Source organism: Musa acuminata, chromosome BXJ3-7, assembly GCF_036884655.1.
Source record: "Musa acuminata AAA Group cultivar baxijiao chromosome BXJ3-7, Cavendish_Baxijiao_AAA, whole genome shotgun sequence".
Taxonomy (NCBI): domain Eukaryota; kingdom Viridiplantae; phylum Streptophyta; class Magnoliopsida; order Zingiberales; family Musaceae; genus Musa; species Musa acuminata.
Window position 1 is genome coordinate 38,291,553 of NC_088355.1, and position 22,891 is coordinate 38,314,443.

General features: G+C 37.3%; 2 protein-coding genes across 2 annotated transcripts; one reads left to right on the top strand and one right to left on the bottom strand.

Moving 5' to 3' along the window:
• Positions 1 to 1,062: 1,062 nt before the first annotated feature.
• On the bottom strand, positions 1,063 to 5,680 carry LOC103992975 (wall-associated receptor kinase 5). Its single transcript, XM_009412905.3, has 4 exons — positions 5,499 to 5,680; positions 3,179 to 4,025; positions 2,938 to 3,105; positions 1,063 to 2,385 (listed from the first exon to the last, which is right to left on the bottom strand). Exons 1-4 carry the CDS (start codon positions 5,670 to 5,672, stop codon positions 1,208 to 1,210), a joined length of 2,367 nt encoding a protein of 788 aa, XP_009411180.3. The 5' UTR covers positions 5,673 to 5,680; the 3' UTR covers positions 1,063 to 1,207.
• A 2,098-nt stretch (positions 5,681 to 7,778) lies between these two features.
• Positions 7,779 to 22,607, top strand: LOC103992465 (protein ZINC INDUCED FACILITATOR-LIKE 1). The gene is made up of 17 exons (XM_009412166.3): positions 7,779 to 8,068; positions 9,596 to 9,636; positions 11,028 to 11,088; positions 11,215 to 11,317; positions 11,435 to 11,537; positions 11,647 to 11,700; positions 11,784 to 11,846; positions 14,352 to 14,401; positions 14,486 to 14,561; positions 15,999 to 16,208; positions 17,977 to 18,064; positions 18,800 to 18,885; positions 18,968 to 19,075; positions 19,862 to 19,906; positions 20,051 to 20,139; positions 21,454 to 21,497; positions 22,207 to 22,607. Exons 1-17 carry the CDS (start codon positions 7,822 to 7,824, stop codon positions 22,296 to 22,298), a joined length of 1,560 nt encoding a protein of 519 aa, XP_009410441.2. The 5' UTR covers positions 7,779 to 7,821; the 3' UTR covers positions 22,299 to 22,607.
• The last annotated feature ends 284 nt before the right edge of the window (positions 22,608 to 22,891 follow it).

The window sequence follows — 22,891 nt, forward strand, 5'->3', positions numbered from 1 at the left end:
ATATTAGCTCGACTTGGTTTGAGTCCATATGAACAAAAAAATCTGATATGATCGAATGGGGGGCTCAGGCATTTGGTCGATAACTAACTTATATGAAAATTGAGGTCAGATGGGTTTCTCGACGTGATCCTTCCAACGCTCTAATTAGCTCTGAGATAGAAAGCATAAGTTTTAAATAAACAATAACTATCCTTAATTACTATAGCTCGGTGGGCTTTTCATAATAGCTTTAACCTGAGAAAATATACTATGATATGTACAGTATATTTTTTAAAATTTTTTATTATACTAACATCAATGTCATTGAATTATTGATCGCGGTTCAATTTCGACTATAGTGATCATTATGTTGAAGTAAATATTTCTCCCATTAATATTTACTTTCTTTGTTATGATCATATTTGTAATGCAAAATAATCTTAAAACAAGTTAAAATAATATGCTTAACATATATTGGAAATATTAAAATAAGTTATTTTAATATATAAAATAAATATATCAATTTTACTAATAGGTAGTTCTTTGTTATTGCATGAGAATGAAAGAGCCATAACTTGATGTCACTTATAGTATTTTTTAATAATTTTATAGTATTTTTAGTATATAAATAAAGATACTATAATGTTATTGAAAAAACAAATATAAATGAACCAAATGAAAAAACTATGGTTCACAACTTATGAAAAAATTAGTGAAAAAAAAATCATTTTGGTTGACGATGGATATTTTCGATATTCTTTGAATTAAGGGGTATTATTTGAAAAAAATGAAAACAATGTCTCCTTTGGGAAAAATAAAGAAAAAGATGATCTTTTTAAGGAAAATCACTCAAAATAATTTAACAATCATGTCAAGTAGGGATATTTTGAATTAAACCTCCACAAAACAGTGTTTTGTCTCTTTTATCTCTGTGCTGATGGAGAAAACAGTGTTCCTTCCCTTTTATCTTATGGATGTAACCATTTGTTTTCTATATTTAATGTCTTACAGATTGATCATTTTTTCACTAATGTAATAAATATGCTAAAAGACAAATCCTATCAAATGATCTATGCATCCGACTTTCCAAGGGGCGAAATTGCTAAGGATTATAATCATCACATAAAAATCATCGAGTTCACTCTGCAAAGATCTATTGGTACCACACGACGTATTGTAATGTAACAATATCTATGGCTTGGAGGAGGAGATGGAGGAGGCAACTCCGTCATCTCCCGGCGTCGACGTTGTTCAGCAGCATGCTGCTATCCAGGATATGATAACCGCTGGTATCCGTCTCCGTGCATCTTCTTGTCTCTTCAGCTTTTACCATTTCGATCTCTCCCGGATCATATTCCTCCCTCGGTTGCAGCCTGAACCTTCTCAATGAATGCAGTCGCTCTGCTACTTCCTTCATGGAGGGCCGCTCTTCTCCCTTCACGCTCAGGCACTCCTTGGCAATGACCGCAACCTCCCCCAGCAACTGCTCTCCCCCTTCCCCGATCAATTTGTTATCCAGTATGTCCCTCAGCCTCTGCTCCTTCATCAACACGAGGAAACTTGTCGCCAGGCTCCTCTTTTCCGAAGCATCGTCGGCGTAGATCGCCTTCTTGCCTGTGATCAGCTCCAGGAGGACGACCCCGAAGCTGTACACGTCGCTTCTATCCGTCAGCCGGCGGGTCTGCATGCACTCGGGGTCCAAGTAACCTAACGTTCCCTGCACGAACACGATGAACTCGTCTTCGTCCATGGGGACGAGCTGAGACGCTCCGAAGTCGGACACTTTGGCGGAGAGGTCGCCGTCCAGTAGTATGTTGAGGGACTTGACGTCCCCGTGAATGATGGACCGGTTGGTCGCCGAGTGCAAGTAGGCGAGCGCTTCCGCGGCCTGCTCAGCGATCGTTAGGCGAGCTTGCAAGGGGAGGGGTGAGGTGTAGTGCTCAGGATGGAGCACGTCGAACAGGCTGCCGTTGGAGATGTACTCGTAGACCAGCATGGGAACATCCAGCTCCAAGCAACAGCCCAGTAGCCTTACTATATGCCGGTGGTTGATCTGAGAAAGAACGATGATCTCGTTGACGAACTCGTCCTTCTGTCGCTCGTCGACCTTCTTCGACTTCTTTATCGCCACCGTTCGTTGGTTGTCCAAGATTCCCCGGTACACCATGCCGTACCCGCCGCAGCCGATGACTCTTTTGTCGGCGAAGTTGTCTGTGGCTCGTTGTAGCTCCTCCACGGTGAATACTTGAACGGTGTCCACCTCTTTGGATAGGATTTCTTCGTATAACTTGAAGCCCCCATTTTTCCTGAAGAAAATGTCTCGTTCTCTTTTGTGTTTCGTCTTTTGGGTGCTTATGATTACGCAAGAAAGGAGAGCGACTAATATTACAACGATCACGCTGAAACCTGCACAGCATGTATGAGTTGCAAATATTAGCTTAAAGGACGAAAAGTATTTTTCATCAATTCTGTTATAATTGTAGCGTTGTCATGACAACTGGAGAATTGGAGAAGTCGAAGAGGGACAATAATATGTCGCTTTCTAGAGACACCAATTCTACCATGTTTGTGGAATTCTAAATATTTATACTTTTCTCATCTATGACCTCTTCAGAAGCAAAGACTCGGTCGCTTCAGATTTTATATTCATGTAATCAAAACCATCTTTACAGCTAAATGTTAAACGCAAAGCTACTGTGAATGATGCGATGAACATACCAAACAAAAATATATAATTGGAAAGGTGCTTATATAATTCATTAGAAAAATATATATAAAACCAATGAGTGGGTCTTTTTGATAAAGCTAAAGTTCTACATCTACAATCGCTGGGATCTATCACAGTTATTGTCTAACGAGGATATTGTGTTCGACAAAGGAGAAGTATTGGTAGGCAAGTGCGAGGCTAGTAGGACGCAAAGGTGTGGAGATACTAAGCAAGAAAGGCGGAGGTTTTACCTACTGCCAGCCGTGACGGTAGTGGAAATTTGGATGAGATGTCGGTACAATTGTCTTTGCTGGCATTACCATGCGTGCCAGGAGGGCATGAGCAGTGGTAGTCTCCTGGTATATTCCTGCAATCTCCGAAGCATGGATACTCATGAGGAAGTTTGCACTCATCGATATCTGCGTTGATTCGACCATCAGAAATGGAAGGAAGGTGTAGTCGAGCATTTGGGAAGAGATGGGCGGGGAGTACCTTGGCATCCACCCTCGATATAGGGATTGCCTGTGTATCCTTGGGAACACTTGCATAAGTACCCGGGGCCATTGGTGGAGTCGACGCATGTGGTGTTACCACCGCGGCAGGCGTAGTTGTCTGGGTGAGCTTTGGCATCCCGGCACGACGACTGGTTGCGTATCGCCCAGTCTAGCACCACAGGAACCAGGTAATTGGTCTTGTTGCCGAAATTAGGGGAGAGGGTGGATTTATTGAAGCGGAACCAATCTTGATCGGCCAAGAAGGCATAGCTACAGGGACTGAAGCTTTGTACACTGCTGTTGTTGAAGTTAGGGTCGAAGTAGAAATTAGAAACGTTGAGCCCCGTGGGTATGGAAGTTTGGCAGCAACCCAAACCATCGCAACTCGGTCCCTGAGAAACACTGCCTTCTTCGTGGCAGATGGATACACATCCGCTAGTATAAGAGACAGTATCACTGTTCCCTCCGCCGATGTAGGCCAGAGTGGAGCAGCCGACGACGGTGAACTTGTTGCGGGTGGCGGAGTACATATATGCGGGGCTCAGGGTTGCGTCTGCGCTCCAAACAGATTCGCTGTAACACCACTTAGCCATGTAGATACGCACGGTTAACTCGTGAACAACCAAGGAGATGTTGAGGATTTCGATGTTTCCTACACCTATGAAAGGTTTTGAAGGATCGGTGGTGTCATTGCAAGTGATGTTGAAGCCTTCCATGGAGCAGTTGGTCCCGATGCCGAACGGGTAGGGGATGTCGACTTCGCCGCACTTGCTCAGGCATCCTGTCTTCGATATTGCTGCTGCTGCTGCTGCAACAGCTGATGCTAACAACAAGGTCGCTGCTATCTGAAACAGCAGCACTCTCTTAGCAACCATTCTCTCTCTCTCTCTCTCTCTTTCTCGCCCTCCCAACTTCTGGTTCAGCTTGTAATGTATGTGGACATGGATCGATATAGTTATATATCTATAATTAATTAACTACTATATGTATTTGACAGGGTCACAGCTGGGAGCTTCTGTTGGTTGATACGAACAAGCATGGACTTGGTCCGACGCAAAGACAAAATAACGAGCAGACCGGATGGATCCTACAACGTTTGAATCACGAGATCCATCGAATCACGTTTCTACTTGCTGTCTAATATACTGACCCATATGCACACGATAGTTACCTGAAATGACTCCATACTCTGTAGCTAATGACTCGGACCAAGTCAACCACACCCACGTCGTTGTCCTGCCGCACAACTCTAATTGTCGTGACGTGCGAGTCAAGTCAAGTAATGTGAACATCAAGCGCGAGCTTTGGTTTGCTGGTAGCGACCGTCAACGCGTGAGTCAAGTCAAGAGACACTGTTTGTGCCATTACTGTATTCGTTCGAGCCCTACCGATTCCATGTTCACACTGTGCATCACTGCTGATCTATTATGTGCGTCACTATTCCTTCCATAATCTAAAAAAGGGCCAAACATAAAAATTATTTCATGAAGCCGGCATCTGCATAGCTGCAATCGGATAACCCATGAGCTGACTTCAACATAAATACAACATTAATCTAGAATTAGTACAAAGAAACTCCAATTGGATCTTATCAATCTAATATGTAGAGCTGGAATAGCTCAGATGGTTAGAGCGTGTGGCTGTTAACCACAAGGTCGAAGGTTCAAGCCCTTCCTCTAGCGAAAAAAAATACTTTTAATAACTCATATTATTTTCTATTTTCTGATTTCATTTGTTTTCGATTTCGTGTTTATGATTACATTTACTACCATTCTTTGAACCACTTTTTATGATAACTCGTATTATTTTATATTTTCTGATTTCATTTGTTTTCAATTTCGTGTTTATGAGATTACATTTATGGTGTTCTTCGAACCACTTTTTATGATAACTCGTATTATTTTCTATTTTCTGATTTAATTTGTTTTCAATTTCATGTTTATGATTACATTTGCTAGTATTTTTAATGGGTTTCTTTAACATGTAAAAGAGAGTGAGAGAAGAGAGAGAGAGAGAGAGAGAGAAAAGGCATAAGTGCAAAGGCAGGTAAAGGAATGACGAGAAGACAAAACTGGCCGCTGCAAGAAACTTAAATCTCAAACTTCCTATGGGGCGAGCGCGCGCGCGCGAGAGAGAGAGAGAGAGGGGGGTCCAAAGCCCACTGGACCGTCGATGATTCGAAAAGATCAAGGCGGAGAAGTGCAATTTCATCCACGGGAAACCAAGATTTGCACCCAAAAGAAGAAGAAACCCACACCCAATTCCGATCACGATCGAGAAAGCAACCCTAGTTGACAAGGAAGGGATGAGCTCCGTACCTCAGCTTCTGGCCACGAGCAATCGGGGTTTAGATAGAGTCGCGCTCCCCTCCGGGCGACGGTGTTGTCGAGGCGCTTGGCCGCGGAGCCGATCCCCATCGTTCTCCCCGTTCCCTTTTCCGGCCCTCGTCGAGGCGTTTCGCCTGTCGGGGCCCGTGGCCGATCGGCCCCCATGGGTTGAAACCGACGACAAAGTTTCGTGTTATATATATATATATATATATATATATATATATATATATATATATATATATATATATATATATATATATATATATATATTATTTATTTATGTTTATATCTCAACCAATTGGAATGGAATTAACGTTGTGGTGACAGCCTGAGTTGGAAAACGAAATTATGGTAGCAAGAAGAAAAGTTCGACTCCTCTACTTCTTTTGCCCCCAAATAATGGCATGCATATGAGGTTAGTCTTCTACTTGAGCACGTCTTTACGTGGACTCGTGGAGAAATATAGCGACTTTGTTCCGGGAATAATCTAATCTAATGAAATTGTGACATATAAACAACATAATCCTCAAACCAACTTAGTACTCCTCAAAGTCTGTCGAGTTCGATGAACCTGACGAAGGTCGATCTCGATACATCTCACAAGCCTATGTAACAGAAGTGGTCATTGCCTTCCGTAGCACGACACAAATTTGTCAAGGTGAGATCCTGATTTTTTTTTAATTATATAAAAAAAGTTTATTTTATTGATAGAAATCCTCTAATTTATATGAGAAAATTTTTTCTCATAATCTATATAAATAAGAGAGGGATATGTAAATGACTCTAATATAATATCAGAATCCGTATCAACGTTTTCATATAAAAAGTTTAACCGTACATCAATTTCCGAGCTAAGATGGAGACCGAGCCACGTCAAGTGCGTTCCACGAACAGCTTCCGCTGTAGCTGTCGGAATCGGGTCCCACCATGCACTAGCACGCAAACGACAAAAGGGGTTGGTGACTGCTGCCGCGAGGACTCATCCTTCGTCGGACAGTTCTGACCAGAATATTAACACGTTGTTAGAAAGAAAATACTCATCGCTCGTTAATTTTAATCTAATTAATCCTTCACTTACTTAAATTTGTCCCAACATAATAAATAAATATGTGATCATGCTAAACCGCCATTAATACGGTTCGCATGATCGAGACAACGCGAGCGGCAGCCCACGTCATTCTCGCGAACGCGATCAAAGGTGATCCACGCCAGCGGGACCGCGATCGAGGCGGTGAGATCCGGTCACCGCGTCGGTGAGCCGATCACCGCCACAAAGGAAATAACAGTTGGTGACGGTCGTTTCACACCGAGTCAAGAACGGTTTCGTATCGCCCGTTACGCGCGCGGTATATCGAGGGCGTTGGCCGTCGTGAGCCACGAATCGTTCGAACGGCTAGTTTGCGAGGAGGAGACGGTGGAGTCTTGATCGGTTCTTTCCTTCTTACCCGGCTCCGAAAGAGATAGAAGCAAAGATTTGTCTATGTCGCCCTCCTTCCCTCCCTCTCTTTATTCTTCTGTTCTTGTTCGTCGCGACGCGGCCCGATCTTTCCTTTTTCTTGGCTACGAGATGAGGATCGAGTCTTGATCTGTTCTTTCCTTCTGCCCCGGTTCGGAGAGGCAAAGGTTTGTCAGTGTCGCCATTCTCCTCTCTGTACTCTTGTGTCGCCGTTCATCTCTCTGTCACTTTTCTCGTTCGTCGCCATTCCTCTCTCAGTCTTTTGCCCTTTCTTCTTGGCAACGAGATGAAAGCCAATCTTTTTCTGTTCTTCCCTTCTTCCCCGGCTCGGAAAGACATAAGAGGCAAAGGTTTGCCAATGTCCCGCCTTCCTCCTTTCTTGTTCCTCTCTGTGTTTTGCTTGCTCATCGATCGTTTTCTTGACAACCAATGATGGCTGCTTTGCACGGGAGAGAGGAATCGAAATGGTATCGGGATAGCCCGTTACATTCGCTTTCGTGTCGGGGATTCTAAGAACAAGAAGACAACCGTCTTGTCTATCGAGATGTGGTCACCTTCGGTCGCTCTTAAATTCCAACCTTTAATTCTTTTCCCTTTTTTTTTTGGGTTCGATGGACAGAATGCGACCGCACGAGAGAGAGAGAGAGAGAGAGAGAGAGAGAGAGAGAGGCAGAGATTTACAAGGATTCGGTAACCACTCAATGCTCTCGATCTACCCCTGCGGGTGACGCATGCCGTGAGCTAAGGAATCGCGTCCGAGTTCATCACGCGAGATATGTAAGCTGGCGACGCCGAGCAGATAAAAAGTAGGAAGGAAGAACAACTCTCTCACTCTCACCTTTATTTAAAGCATCGATGCCTGATCCGATACCGCCTGTCCCTCATCTTGTTCGTTCCTCCTGGGGTACGACAAATAGTTGGCCCTGGTGTTGTTTCTCGGCATCTGTTGCGAGGGACATGGCGGAGAACACGGAGCCTTTGTTGAAACGGAAGGTGTACTTCGACGGCTGCCCGGGTTGCAAGCAAGACAGACGGAAGGAGGCCAGCAGTGGAATCCCCTACAAGGAGTTCTTTTATGTGTGGATCATCACCCTCTGCACAGGTATGCATGCGTGGGTTGGCTCACGCTAGTATATAATTGCTCGGTAGAGTTTGTTGCATGATGAGTGGAAAAAATGTTTTCTTCAACATTGAGTTCCTCCTATTTAGTAATTAGTGATTTTTTAGTAATTAATGATTTGTTCTTACACGCTTGTATTTGCATCTGCACCCATTATTCTATGTCTCTGCGACACCACAACCTCCGGTAAGTCTACAAATCAATTTCCTGTAAGTGTAGTTGTAGCATAAGAAAACAATGCCCTGTACTGACCTTGAAAACGATTCGACCATTAAGCAGCAGAGGACATGGGCTAAGAGTTTGTTTAACGGCTGCTCCATGCAAAAGCATAAAATGAATATTTCCTAGTCTTTTGAACATTTGAAGATCTAAACCTAGAAGTCAAATTTGAAAGCTGTCGCAGATGCATATTTTAGATGACCCTATTTATGCGTGCATCACTCTATATTAGCTAGTTAGAGTCGTTTAGCTTTTTATAATAAGCAATAGCACTTGATTGGATAGTTTATTTTGCACCTCTAGAGAGTATGATAAAAATTTTTAGTTGAAAACTCAAAGTCAGACATCCTCTGCCTTGTATACAACAATCTGACTTTGTACTTTTGAAGCATCCAGGATGAAGCTGGGCCACACTGTTTGCACTATAATCTACCAATCCAAAACTGTTACCTAAATTTATGCTCCATTGATCCTAGAAGGTAAAATAGGACTCCTTCTGTGTTACACTGATCATAGAGTTTGTATAAATCTCTGCTGCTTGGTTTGCATTAACGATTGCTTAAGAACCTCAGGGATGCTTGTTGGAGTAAAAATTCAATAATAAAAGTTAAATCCGATTTGAGTAATAAAATAAGAAAGATATGAGGGTCATAATAATCATAACGGTCATATAATGGCTATGTGTAATCATAGTCACTGGATACCATTAAGACACCAAGTAAGTCATACAAAAATAACAAACTCAATTAAATAAACAATGAACATAATAAATAAATTAATAAATGATAAATAAAAAAATTTGAGATTTCTATTTTTAAAATAAAATCTCTAACATGCTTGTCCAAGTTCAAATGATCAAATCAGGAAAAAAGAACATCATATACTTACTGGTTTATAGTATTACTTCATCTGTCACATTTTCTGTTTCACATTGACTTACTTGATTGAAACAAATTCAAAGAAACCTAGAAAATCATGAGATTCATGTTCTAACTCAATTTCTTCTTATTTGGAAATTTAGCATTTTAGCACATAATTATCATGTCTCTTTGGGGTTTCACATAAAGATGATGAAATGGTGAAGTTAAACTTCACTTCAGTATGCAGTCATTTCTTACGGAACCCATTATCAGAAAGTCCAGGTTGAGTTCCTTATGGCTAAATATTGCTTTTCTTATATTAGCATCAGCTTTACAATTTTCCATATAAATTGATACTTTTAGTTGTTTTCTCCGTATTCCTATGACATGGTTTTCTAACTTATCTCCATTTCTTTGTTTTCTTCTCCAGCATTGCCCATATCATCGTTGTTTCCTTTCATATATTTCATGGTACGTATGGCAAAGTGGGATATCTAAATCCTTTCATTATATCTATCCACACTGTTATTCACTTATCAACAACAAGAAAACATTTCTATACTCATTCAAATGAGTGAATGATTTTGGTTGAGTTCCTTATGCTTCAAGCCTGTATCCTTTCTTTTCACAATAGATGAATAAGAAAGAAAAAAAAAAAAGCGAAAAAGGCAAATAACTATCAATTAGGATTTATTTTCTCTTTACTTATTTGTAGTTTGTTCTATTATCATTTCTTTTTCATGCCACATTTAGGTATTATTTGCTACAAATAATAAAATGTTCTACAACAAAATATTTCTTAACTAGCACAAACTGGTGTTGGAAATCTAGATTTACTTTCAATCCTAATCAGCATCTTTAAGTTAAAATGGTAAATAGAGGTTACAACAATCTTATACATGAAGACAAAGCAAAACATTGAACATATTGTTGCCCCTTAACATCCATACAAGAATGATGGATAGGCAACCAAGAGACTGAAGAGCAAGTGTGTGTGTATGTGTGTGTGTGTGTGTGTGTGTGAGAGAGAGAGAGAGAGAGAGAGAGAGAGAGAATGGATAACACTCAAGAATGAATCAGATTGGCCACCACAATCTTTTTTACATATAATATTAATAATTAATTAATTCTCAACTGGATAAGGGTTGAGATGTCCAAATGGAAATGAACTCCATCCTCATTTGGAAGGTTTAATCCAACACTTTTTACTAACCAAAATAGGAAGAGTCATACATCTTTCAAATTTATATAATATGGCATGCTGTGAGAGTGAGGAGTGGACCTTTCAAGATGCATCTCACTGAAGAAAGTTGTCATATCTGACCAGCATAATAAATTCTGGCCTATTTGTCTTCCTTATAGCAACTTACCATACTTGATCTAAACTGTCTAATTCTAACCCCTAGTGGCCAACACATATGCATTGGTCAGCCAGATAGGTTCCATAGAGTAGTGACATCAAAGCATTCACAGAAAGTTCAAGCACACCATACCACAAGCGTTGGTCATTTCATAATCATCAGTACTCAGAGAGAGTTTAACCATACAATCACACCACATCACATGCATTAGTCATAACATAATTAACACAACTATGATCCCTTTGATTCTTTTCTCAGTAATTTTAAACCTATGATTAATGATTTAATCCATTTGTTAGTAGACGAGGTAATTGATTGATGCATTGGCAACGCCATTGGAATGAGGATTTATAACATTGGGATGAGGGACCTATTTTTGGTGCAGCATAAGAGTGCACTATGAATTTTTCCCAGAACTATGAACTGCAGATATTATGCTTTGCTGTAGTTGTGAATAAGCTTTAACTAAATTTGAATTTTTTTTAATTTTATTCTCCATAGATAAGGGACTTGCATGTCGCCAAAAGAGAAGAAGATATTGGGTTTTATGCAGGTTTTGTTGGTGAGTAGTCATAATCAGCGCATGAAATTGTCTATTATGTTGCAATTAATTGTGTAATAAACATTCAGTAGCGTCTAGTTTGCATCCCATGGAATGTCACTGATAAAATTTTCCTGTGGATTGAAGGAGCTTCATTTATGTTTGGAAGAGCGTTAACTTCCTTATTCTGGGGTGTAGTTGCCGATCGATATGGAAGGAAACCTGTTATACTTCTTGGCATCTTCTCTGTGTCAGTAACACTTATTGTTTTTGTTGCTGATCAATGTCAAATAGAAAATTCTTGTGGCAGAATATTTTCTTGTTCCCTTGTCAGCATGTTCTTTACTGTCTAATGTTGTTATTTCAGGACCATTTTTAACACTCTGTTTGGGCTGAGTACAAGTTACTGGATGGCAATCACAACAAGATTCCTTCTTGGATCACTAAATGGTCTACTTGGCCCGATAAAGGCATGTACAATTAGATGTATCATTGATTTTGTAGCCTTAGATATAGTTACACTAGTGAATTGTGTGTATCTTTGAAATTACAAACACTCATATTTGACTTTTTTGGCAGGCTTATTCTATAGAAGTTTGTAGACAAGAACATCAAGCTCTTGGGTTATCACTAGTAATATTTCTTTGTCTATTTATTGTTTCAGCAACATTGAATGGTCATGCATGTTTCTGAATTATGATTGTTATTTATCTCAGGTGACCACAGCATGGGGCATAGGTTTGATAGTTGGGCCAGCTCTTGGAGGCTTCTTTGCTCAGGTGAATCTTTTATGAAATCGTCACTACTCACTAGCATGTTGATGCTTGTGCCAGTATACATGCTCTTATCCCATATCATCTGCTGCTTAATGGCCATATCATTTTAGTACAGAAATTGATTTTTAAATCCAACAAATACAAAAAAATCATAAATATGAAGTACTTTTGTAGAATTATCAGAGGCTGTAGTGCCACAGAGGCGTAGAGTAGCTTATGCATATGCAAACATAAGTTTGTAAAGACAATGTGTATAAACAGGAAAATTATTAATTTTAAAAAATTATTATAGGCAGTTTTTGAATTAGCAAATAGAAACTATATGCCACATGTTTTTAGATCACACATAAGACGAGTAAGTAAAATGAGCAACAATGGCATGAATCAGATAACACCTGCAGCCACTCAGTTGAGAATTCTGGTGAATGGCCACCACGAACAGCAGAAAGATAAACAAGACATTTGGCACTTTTCCTCCTCCTAATGATATTCAGAACCTGGAATGATTGGAGGAGCATGAATTAATGGTGATTTTAATTCTAGGAAGCTTTACATGCTTCCGGCACCTTTATCAAAATGATTCAATGCTCAAATTGTGGAAAGAAGAAACAGCATCTCACAACAAGAGAGTTTGACAGTGAGTGGGGCACCTCTCAATGCTGGGTTGCTATTTCATTCAACTTGAATGAAACAAGGAATTCATAGGAAGCAATTGGAAACTTTTGATGATTGATGAAAGTAAAAGGACAAATGGAAACTTTTGATAACTCAACATATGGTGATTGCTAAAGTGATAATCCTGGCTTTCTCATCCAAACAGGCATGGAATCTAATCCCTAGAGAGCCTAGACAGGAACACAATCTACTAGGTATTGTCGGTCACATGGGTCACCAAATTTAGGTATGAGGCATTATTGTTGTTAAACTGAACTAAACAGACATTTATGAAAAAGGAAAACTTTGCCAAGTTACTGGAAAAACATCCTATCTGCACAATGCATACTCCTAGATGTCATTTGCCAATACTATTATCATTGACAAGGCACCATCAAAAAGCTTCCCATTATCTAATAGCAGTCTATCTCAGTTCACTTTTGGCTCTTACTACAATTTGCATCCTCCAGTATTTCTCTCAGTATCATCAATCTACTAAGAAGTTCAAACCCATATTTGGACTTCTTCTTTGCTCTTGGTATCTCTACTTAAAACAATTGATGGATTTCTTAATAGTCATTTCTGAAAGAAATTAATTCTCCAAGGAGAATGGATGCACAAAATAGTGAAATTTAACTTCTATGTTAAAAGATAAGACATAATTTACTCAATTCATGTGATCCTAGAAAGTATATATAGTTGTTTGTAGCAGCCACATTTATGAATCAATAGATGATGATATACTTTTGTCATAGATCTATAAAAGCAATTAGCAGCCATACTGGCACATGGCTATCCTAAATGAAAAAGTTTGATAGTTGGTCAAGTTAATGTGTTGATTACCTACATTTACACATCCATTGGCATGTTTGTCATCTGTGATCTCAACTTTTTCTCTAAACTGCAAAGCTTGAGCATGAATGTTGAAAATGAATGCAACAACTCAAATCAGTCAAATAATTTTAGGAAAAAATACTTGCATACTGAGAAAAATTACTTGCATAGGAAGCAAACTCATAAATAATATATTAAGAAGTAAGACAAATGTCCAAATTGCATACTGATTTCTGATATTTGACATTCTTCGGAGCCTCAAAATGATATTTTCTCCTATATGTATATCATATATTGACATAGAAAAGGTGTAGATGGTACAAGATTCCCTATATGTTGCAAGTACATGAAGTGTTCAAACATGTGGCAATGTTCATGGATGTGGTACAAATATAGAAAATATAATATGGACGCTTGGCTAGAATAACATCATGAACATTGGAATCCTTGTCTTCTATTAATTGCAGAAACAGACACTAAAGCTGGTATTTTATATATTTTTGTAATTTTTCTTCCAAAACACAGATTGTTTTTGAACATGGCACTTGCATGTGGCACCATGTTGTGTTGTTTGCTGATGTAGTGTTCCCTAGGCACAGGTATTAGGCTAACTGTTGGGGACATTGTTTAGTATATTACATGTAGTGTCTATCCAGAGGCCATGTAGGATTATGTGGCCCCTGCTTTACCATCCATAACCAATGGCCCTATGCAACAGATACAGGCTGGTCCCACTGGGAAACATGTTGCATTTCTATTTGAAACTATAAAGTAGGACGCTCTCCCTTCTTCCTTTGATGGTGTTGCTAGGGAACAATATTTCTTGAAACCCCAGAGAAAGGAAGCTTAGGGACATGTGGTAGGTCCCCATTGGCCCATAGTGCAAGATGTAGGTGCATTCTTCCAGGGGGCCCCAGCTTATATAAGGTTGGGGCAAGTAATAAATTTTGTATAACATTTTTTTTTCCTGGAGTATTGTGTTCTATTACATTTTATTTAGTGCTTTTCTTGCTGTGTCAGCCTGCAGAAAAATATCCCGAGATATTTTCCCAAGATTCCTTCTTTGGAAGGTACAAGTTCTGCTCCTTTCTAAGTTAAATTTGCTTGTCTTATCCTGTGTTTATATTTAATTTTGTTGGTACAACATTTTGCAGGTTTCCATACTTCTTGCCTTGCCTTTGTATATCACTCTTTGCGGTCTGCGTTCTTATAGGTTCTTTATGGCTTCCAGTAAGTTACCCCAACTTACTGTTCTATCTTGTTCTTTTGAGAGAATAACCTTAATAATTACCGCAAACTCGTTCCTTTTTTTTCTTTTAATTTTTTCTATCATACTTTGTTTGTGAAGTTATTATATTGATTTTATTAAAAAGAAAAATAAGTCAAAGTCATCTTTTATCCCTCTCTCAACTCTTGTTCATCTACTCTTATGAGTAGATAAACATGGTATCATAGGTGGTGCACAGGTCCTTGTAGATGAGAGATCTTGAGTTGAGCTCACAGTGAGTAACCATTCCTATCTTTGATCTCTTCTTTTGTTCATTTGGGTTTTGTTCCACCTCTCCAATGTCTCTCCATGTGTGCCATTGGGTTCATTGCACATGTATTAGAGGGTTTTAACTTTGTTCCTGGGCCATTTTCTATGGGATCAGACTTTTTTGGTAATGTTAAATGAATGACAGATGGATGGAGTAATACCTGTTCTTTCTTTTCTTTTCTTTTATCACCAGATGAAATTCCATTCATTAACTACTTAAATCAGCAGAAAGTTTATCAGGATTACATGGAGGAGTAACCTCTAGCCATGGCATAAGTGTAAACAGTACTTACATAAAAAATTTCTAGTTAATTAGCAACTAGCAACGGTATTCTCTTTTCTGCTAACATAATGAGAGAGACATTCACTGATTTTTCTTGAAACTTTCTTTGTTTCTTTGATCCATGGACCAGCAGGCAAGAGACATTCAATATTTAGGGCCTAGATCAGTGTATGTGAATCTCTCTGGTATTAGCGCATGTGCACACCAATGTCTTTTGCAAACTTAATACCTTCCAGAATAGTCATCATTTCTGGCAGATCAGAATCTAGAACATTTTCTTCATATTTGATTGATCACATATAAGTTGTACCTGATTATCTCTGATTTTTATGCAGAATCCATGTGATCTGCTAGTGGAAATCCAAGCACCATCTTATCAATATTGTATCCCTTAAACAGGAACTTGTCATCACATATGTGACAACTTAATTTTGGAATTATTATTTCTTAGCTGCTCAAATAATTCAGAACCGAGTCTGAATTTTGATTCTTATGCTATAATTTCCGAAAAGAAAATTAGTTTTTACATCAATAGAATTATATTATTCTTATGAACTTGACGGTGATCTCCCCTAACCACCAATTATTGGTTGTTCAGTTCATCTTCTGTTCTCTCCATTTTTTACTCTTGGAAGCCCTAACTTGTTGGTATCTCTAAATTTTTTGCCTTGCCACATGTTAATGTATCTCTCCAACAATTTGTTTTTATTGATTTAAATTATATTTTTCTTCCCTTTCAGATAATTTAGCGTGTTTAATTGATTTACTTGATATACTCCGAGTACTAGCATGAAACTAAACTCATTTATTTGTCAATCTGATATATATCCCTGATATAATTATGTAGGAGACATTGCATAAGCACAATTCAAAAAAAAATGGAGAAACAACAATTGAAGATGTGGAGACTCCATATAGCTCTGATTCAAAATGTCATACCGATAAGGATGAAGAAAGTGATACACAACCAAAGGCAAACCTATTCAAGAATTGGCCATTGATGTCATCTGTCATTGTTTATTGTATATTTTCCCTTCACGACATGGCTTACACTGAGGTGATATATTCCTTTGAGCATTTTCTTGCCAATTTTTTAATAAGATTAGACAGTTTTATTTTACTATCTTGTGACTTTATCTTGTCATGAATTTCTTTTGTGTGCAAATCTAAATGTTAGATAGTAGGATTCATGGACAGCTCATGTTTACCTTAGTTTGTTTCCTACCCAAAATTTGCTTGAAGCCTAATGGAAAAGTCTCTTATTACAGAAGCGAGTTCCATAAATAACCATTTGTATTTGTAAATATGGAGACAATCCTGTCATTGATTCTTGTTAGTGTGAGCAATCAATAATTTGTTTTCACTTTCAGGAACTTGTGGGTTCATTAGTTGAAACATGATTTATTTTAGTTTATCCAACAATAGGAAAAGAATGTATTTTTGTTAGCAGCGTTTTAATGTCATTATCAAAGAAAAGAAACACCTGACATCAGCCTTTCTAAGCTGATACTCTTTTATCAAGGCAACTTGGCAAATTGTGTTATCTAAAAACCAGTAAGGGAATTTGGTGAATCAGAATATTTGCTTTGTTCAGGTAGGAAGATTTATTTTTTACATTGTTGTCTGCCCTGTAATAATAAGCAAGCTGAAACTTATGAGTCAGTGACTTGTTTTGCAATGGGAAGCACTTGCCATGACCTGAACTGATAGACCCACCAGCCCATACAGTGGACCTTTAACCATGTGGCTTGAAATTCTATATCCTTAGGTACTGGTTGGTTATTCATCTAGCCCTGGATGCTAATATGATCATTATCTACTTTCAATGTGAGACTCATTAGGATCAGAACATCACAATCTTCCTCACTCAATTGCTTGACATCAGTCTAATTTCTAGCACGTTGCATGTGAGAATCATTCCCTAATTTGTGGCTGTAGAGGCCCATGGCCTAGTGGTAGCATTATGTATCTCTTGCACAATCCATAGGAGCTTTTTCTTAATTGGACCACTTATTGCACATGGCTAGTTCTCGGTTTCCTCTGATGCCAGTTGTTGTGACAGCTTGATATACCTTCTAGCCAGGTATTTTCTTGGTTAAATGAGCCATTGATCATGATACCCAAAGGTAGAATTGTTGGTCCATCTAACTCTATATACTAGCAAATCTATTATCTATTTTCAGTGTCAGACAAATTAGGACATTGCAACTTGCAGAATATATAGCTCAAAGACACAAGCCATAAAGTTGAACGAAGATGCATCATTTGCATAGAGGATAATGAAGTATAACCTGTGGGTAAAGAACAATTGGGGTTCCCAAGAAGTACAGTTCTAGATTATCTAGAGAAGATAATTTCATTAAAAATATGAATATTATGGAAAGACATCTGTATGCTTGTCTGTCTATCTATCCATCTCTGTGTATGCGTATAATATTTTATACATGCATGTGTACTCTAGAATCTTTTAATCTAGTTGCAAATGATGAGTATATCTCTATTGTGGAAGTAAATGGCTATTCGTCATGTTGTGATGCATGCATGACTTTTTTGGGTATGTGCTTTGTGAGATGTTGATTACAAAGCTAAAATAATTTGATTCTGAAATTTTCTTCCTCCTGCTTCTGGGTATGTGCTTTGTTTTTTTCTTGTTCTAACATTAGGGATTTTATTGAGTTGTAGAAGGTATCTTCTTTCTAATCTAATTTAGTACAATTTTGTGGGGCTCTATAACTTTACTGCTTTATTTTACTTTTGGCATACGTGTAACTTTTGCCCTGTGATGTTCGTCATGGTGTCACAACTAATTGCTAAACCATTTTTAGATATTCTCTTTATGGGCTGTTAGTGACAAAAGCTATGGAGGATTGGGCTTTTCATCTCAAGATGTTGGTGAGGTGCTTGCTATTTCAGGTACATATGAAATATCATTATTGTAATTCTATGACACAGAATTCACCTGAAATGTGAAATGATAGAAACAAATGATTTTTATAATTCCTAATCTGATTGGAAATTATAGGATTGTGAGATGAAATTCTTAATCTGATTGGTATTTTGTAAGTACAAAGATATGTCTCATGGTCATTTAGAAAGCAAATGGCAAACACCAATAACCCAGAGCCAATGGAAATGTTTGTTAACACTTAGCCATATTAAATAAATGCGAGAAATAGTATGGAAGAAGAGCTCACCTCTCTGATAAAAGACTAGTAAAACAAAAAGGGCATGCAAGGTCCAACTTAGATATGCTCATGACTTGGTCTGGATCCTATGGCGATGGAATAACAAATGGATATTAGAAATGATTGCCATCATGTGTGGTTCCCACCCAGGAGTGTGTGGGGATTAGGATTGGCTCTATTGTAATCCCTTGTTGAAATGGTACTTGTCATCTTATGGTGATTGTTTAACATTGTGCTGATCAAATATATTATGGTGATTATCATCTCTTCTTACCTTCCTAAACATCTTGTTGTTCACAATTTAGGAATTTTTCTTCCAGATGGTATTTTGATATGATAATTGATGCTGGACAATTTTTAGTGCTAAAATTTTTATTATGCTAATGAAGTTTTAATTTTTTTCATCAAGTTCTCTCTTTCATAATTTTGGAATATGATGTCTGACAATGTATTAACCTTCTAGGTTTTGGTCTTCTTGTATTCCAAATTCTTCTTTATCCTCGAATTGAGAAACTCCTAGGACCCGTCAGCTCACTGCGTGTTGCTTCAGTAAGAACTAATTTTGTCATACATTAGTAAAAAAGTTGGTATTTGTGTTCTTCTTTAATCAATATTGTCTTGTAATATGCAGGTTTTAGCTATACCTTTGCTTGCTGCTTATCCCTTTATGTCGAAGCTATCAGGCCTTCAACTCACTTTGATAGTGAATTGTGCATCCTTGCTAAAGAATGTTCTTTCAGTGAGTATAGTAAAAGCAGATAAATGAAAAAAATATTCTCATACTTATTTACACTTGGACAGAATTTTGGAAACCACTTGTATTTTTTCTTCATAGATCTGTTCTTAGTGAATAGCAGATGCAATCATGCAAGAATGTTTTTTTATTAACATCTTGATCATATCATATATCTAAATTAGTTAAGAGAACTTGCATTTTCTTATATTATAGCCTAAGGCTTGCCCTTAGGCTATAATAGTAAATATAAAATAAAAGTAAATGAATTTAAATATATAAAATTTTGAAGGCTATGTCTGTAATCTCTAGTATCATGTTCCCCGAAGAAATATGACGGCCAAGTGACATTCTATTTCAAGAAGATTGACAATGAGAATATTAATGAAAATATATCTCCATGCATCAAAACTCTTAGGTTTATTTAGAAAACGGTATAATATTTAAGACTTCTCTATATTCCCTATTGCATGTGGTCAACTCTCTTTGATAATCTAGGTGCATTTTGGGGACCATATTAATGATCACAATTTATGCTTACAAAAGTTAGGCTTGTTCAACTCTCTGGCTAGCACACCATCAGCAGTTCATGAGGACAGGCATATATATTATATACTCACTTCCCATGTTGATCTTTGAAATTGCACATAATTCTTTTAGCTACGGGATTAATTTTGACGAACTTCTATGGATGACATCTTGCATTTCATTTCCTAGCTTTGTAGTTAAATTTGTAATAAGATAGTTGCATTTGTATCTGATGTTTTTCATAAAATTTTCTTTTCTGATCAGGTGATGATCGTAATTGGATTGTTCATTTTGCAAAACAATGCTGTGGTAATATTTCTTAGTTAGTTTGTATTTTCGTAAATTATGGTTTCTAAATTTCTTCTTGCTAGTCTTCCAACATAGCCCAGCATCACATTGAAGCACTTATTTGAATGTTAAACAATAATCTCACATCAATATAATTTATGGCAGTCTCAAGAACAAAGAGGAGCTGCAAATGGCATAGCTATGACTGCAATGTCTTTTTTTAAAGCAATCGCTCCAGCAGCTGGTGGTGCTATGTAAGTAATGTAATCTTGCTAGAAGCTTCTTGATGATTTGCAAGTCCAAGCTTCCAATGAAAAGCTGTTTTAGATAATGCTCTAGTAATATTTCGTTAAAGTGCCCTTTGGGTTAGCATAACTTTTTATTTGTAGAACATCCACAATAAGAACCTCGGGCACATCAGGTTTAATACATTTTCTAATAATTGCTGGCTTTTCTAAATTAATGTCTCCAAATCAACAACTAAATATAGTGGCTTAAGGTCAGATGCATTTGTGACATTGTGATTACCACGTATTTATACACAATTTATACACAATTTACACTCACAATATACACAATTTACACAATTTATACACAATATACCACGTATTTATACCCAAAATGTCTCTGACTTAATTTTAATCCAAGCATTTAAATAATAGTGATGGTGAGAAATCTTGATTTTTTTCAATATTTTAAGATATTATAAGGATACGAATGGATGTCCTCTCCTGAGTTTCATGGAATTCTGTATTCCAGGTCATTCAAACCAGCATTATCTCATATATCATGATATACTGGCCAGTACACGAAAATAAGGAAACCACAAACAAAAGTTATGCTAATTTCTTCTTTTCCTTTCTTAGTTGTGATTGCCCTCTTGAACTCGATGAAAGAAAGAACATGAGAATGCCCAGTCTGATTCATTTAGTACTGATCTAAAAGAAAGAAAGAAAAAAACTGATTTAAACCAGTTTTTCCCAAAGATCAGTCAGCTTTCTGACTGATTTAGGCTGAAGTTGGTTGAAACCAACCAAATTAAAGCATCTTATGGACAGTTTATGTGGGGTCTGCTCTACACTGTGCAGGTTGATTTCCAAATGGTTCAAAGTCAAACATGTATGTGCCACCTGTACTGACTTTGATCTTTCCATCCATCCCAAGATCATTACCAAACCTTTTAAATTCCATTAATATGGGTGAACTAGTGTGGATTGCCAAAATGATTCATATTACCTTACTGGTAAGTTAGTTGCTAATTCCATGTTTTAGTTACGAGGACCTTAGCTTGCAAGTTTCACAATAAGATAACTGAGAAGCATGAAAGATTTAGTTGAATAAACTGGCTAATTCCATTCACAAGTGGTGGTCAATATGTATTTTGATCTTATCAAATAGATGTATAACATCCATGGATCTAAAGACTAACAACTTGATAGAAATTTTTTGTTTCTTTTTTGTTTTTGCTTTAGTCTTTAAAGAATATCTGCATGAATCACTTTCTGTTTCATGATTAATCACTTTCATATCTTTTTGCTTTACTTATATCAGCTATTCTTTGATTGCAGATTTTCCTGGGCACAAAAGCGCCAACATGCTTCCTTCTTTCCAGGTAAGCTTTCAGTAGCCACCATAATAATGTTGCAGTACCGTTCTTTTCTTTTTTCTCAATCACTCACAAATTTTAATTATACCTAGTGCCATGTCCTTGAAAAAAAAAAAAATTATATATATATATATATATATATATATATATATATATATATATATATATATATATATATATATATATATATGTGTGTGTGTGTGTGTGTGTGTGTGTGTGTGTGTGTGTGTGTGTGTGTGTGTGTGTGTGTGTGTGTATATATATATATATATATATGTGTATGTATATATATATATATACATACACACACACATATATATATATATATGTGTGTGTGTGTGTGTGTATAATGTATGTATGCATATATATGCTGATCTATGTATTTTTAGTACCAATCTTGAATTAGACCAATAAATATCAGACCATACCAATTGCTACAAATGATTGTTGGACTTTGTCATCTTAGCAATATAAGTTTATTTATGCTCCTCTTCATATTAGGATTTCTCTTGCAGTTTTAGTATTGGCAACTCCTGGTAAGGTTACTAGACTACCTTGTAGCAGGGGACTTTGCTTGATCTCCCATATGATTCTATTCCAGCCTCACTCTACTGTGACAGATTTCAATTCTGCATTTAACTCCACTCGTTTTTGTGGCATTTCTCATTCGTGTTATTTGTTTCCCTATTATGTCGGTTGTAATTTCATTTTGCAGGTGATCAAATGGTCTTCTTCATCTTGAACGTGGTTGAGCTGATTGGTCTTCTCTTCTCCTTCAAACCTTTTCTAATTGAACCCAGCAAGTAGAAGAGTATATATATACGTGGATCTGGAGCTGACTACGTTCCTTTAACCACGGAATCCACAATTTTGATCTTCTTTCATCCTCCTCTCTTATGTGGAGTCATCTCTCCACAGAGAGTGATGTAATATGTTATCTTGATCAGTTCATGTATGCTAAATGTACTGCAGTGAAAATAGATTCAAGTATTTTGGAGAAGGCATCAATTGTACGAGGATGACTACATAGCGAAACTTCTCTTACCTACAAATTGGGAGGGTGACAAGCTGTCAATTGAATCTATTTACTTTATATTATAATTGTCACTCCCTTCACTTTCTCATGTTAAAGCAACTTAGCAACTTGATTTCAGGATATGAGATTCCGTAAAAAGTACTGTTTCCCCCTGATATTTATGTGCATGATTGATTCATGGTTCCTATGATAATAATCTTCCTATGATTTATGATTATATCTCTTTATAGTTATAATCTTATTGGCATCTTCATAAAAATAAATATTAGGATTTTTTTTTTGAGAGAGACGCTATTGTTAATATGCATACCTTTAAATTCTATTTTATTGAATATTTATATATTATTATTATTATTATTATTAT

What these genes read in the sequence shown, in the direction of transcription:
- LOC103992975 (XM_009412905.3), bottom strand. Translation starts at nt 5,672, where the DNA reads ATGGGGGCCGATCGGCCACGGGCCCCGACAGGCGAAACGCCTCGACGA. An exon ending in GCTCGTGGCCAGAAGCTGAG is followed by an intron (nt 4,026 to 5,498) that starts GTACGGAGCTCA and finishes CTGCTGTTTCAG; the next exon opens with ATAGCAGCGACCTTGTTGTT. An exon ending in TATCGAGGGTGGATGCCAAG is followed by an intron (nt 3,106 to 3,178) that starts GTACTCCCCGCC and finishes GAATCAACGCAG; the next exon opens with ATATCGATGAGTGCAAACTT.
- LOC103992465 (XM_009412166.3), top strand. Translation starts at nt 7,822, where the DNA reads ATGCCTGATCCGATACCGCCTGTCCCTCATCTTGTTCGTTCCTCCTGG. An exon ending in GTCTACTTGGCCCGATAAAG is followed by an intron (nt 11,538 to 11,646) that starts GCATGTACAATT and finishes CTTTTTTGGCAG; the next exon opens with GCTTATTCTATAGAAGTTTG. An exon ending in TTTTGCAAAACAATGCTGTG is followed by an intron (nt 19,907 to 20,050) that starts GTAATATTTCTT and finishes AATTTATGGCAG; the next exon opens with TCTCAAGAACAAAGAGGAGC.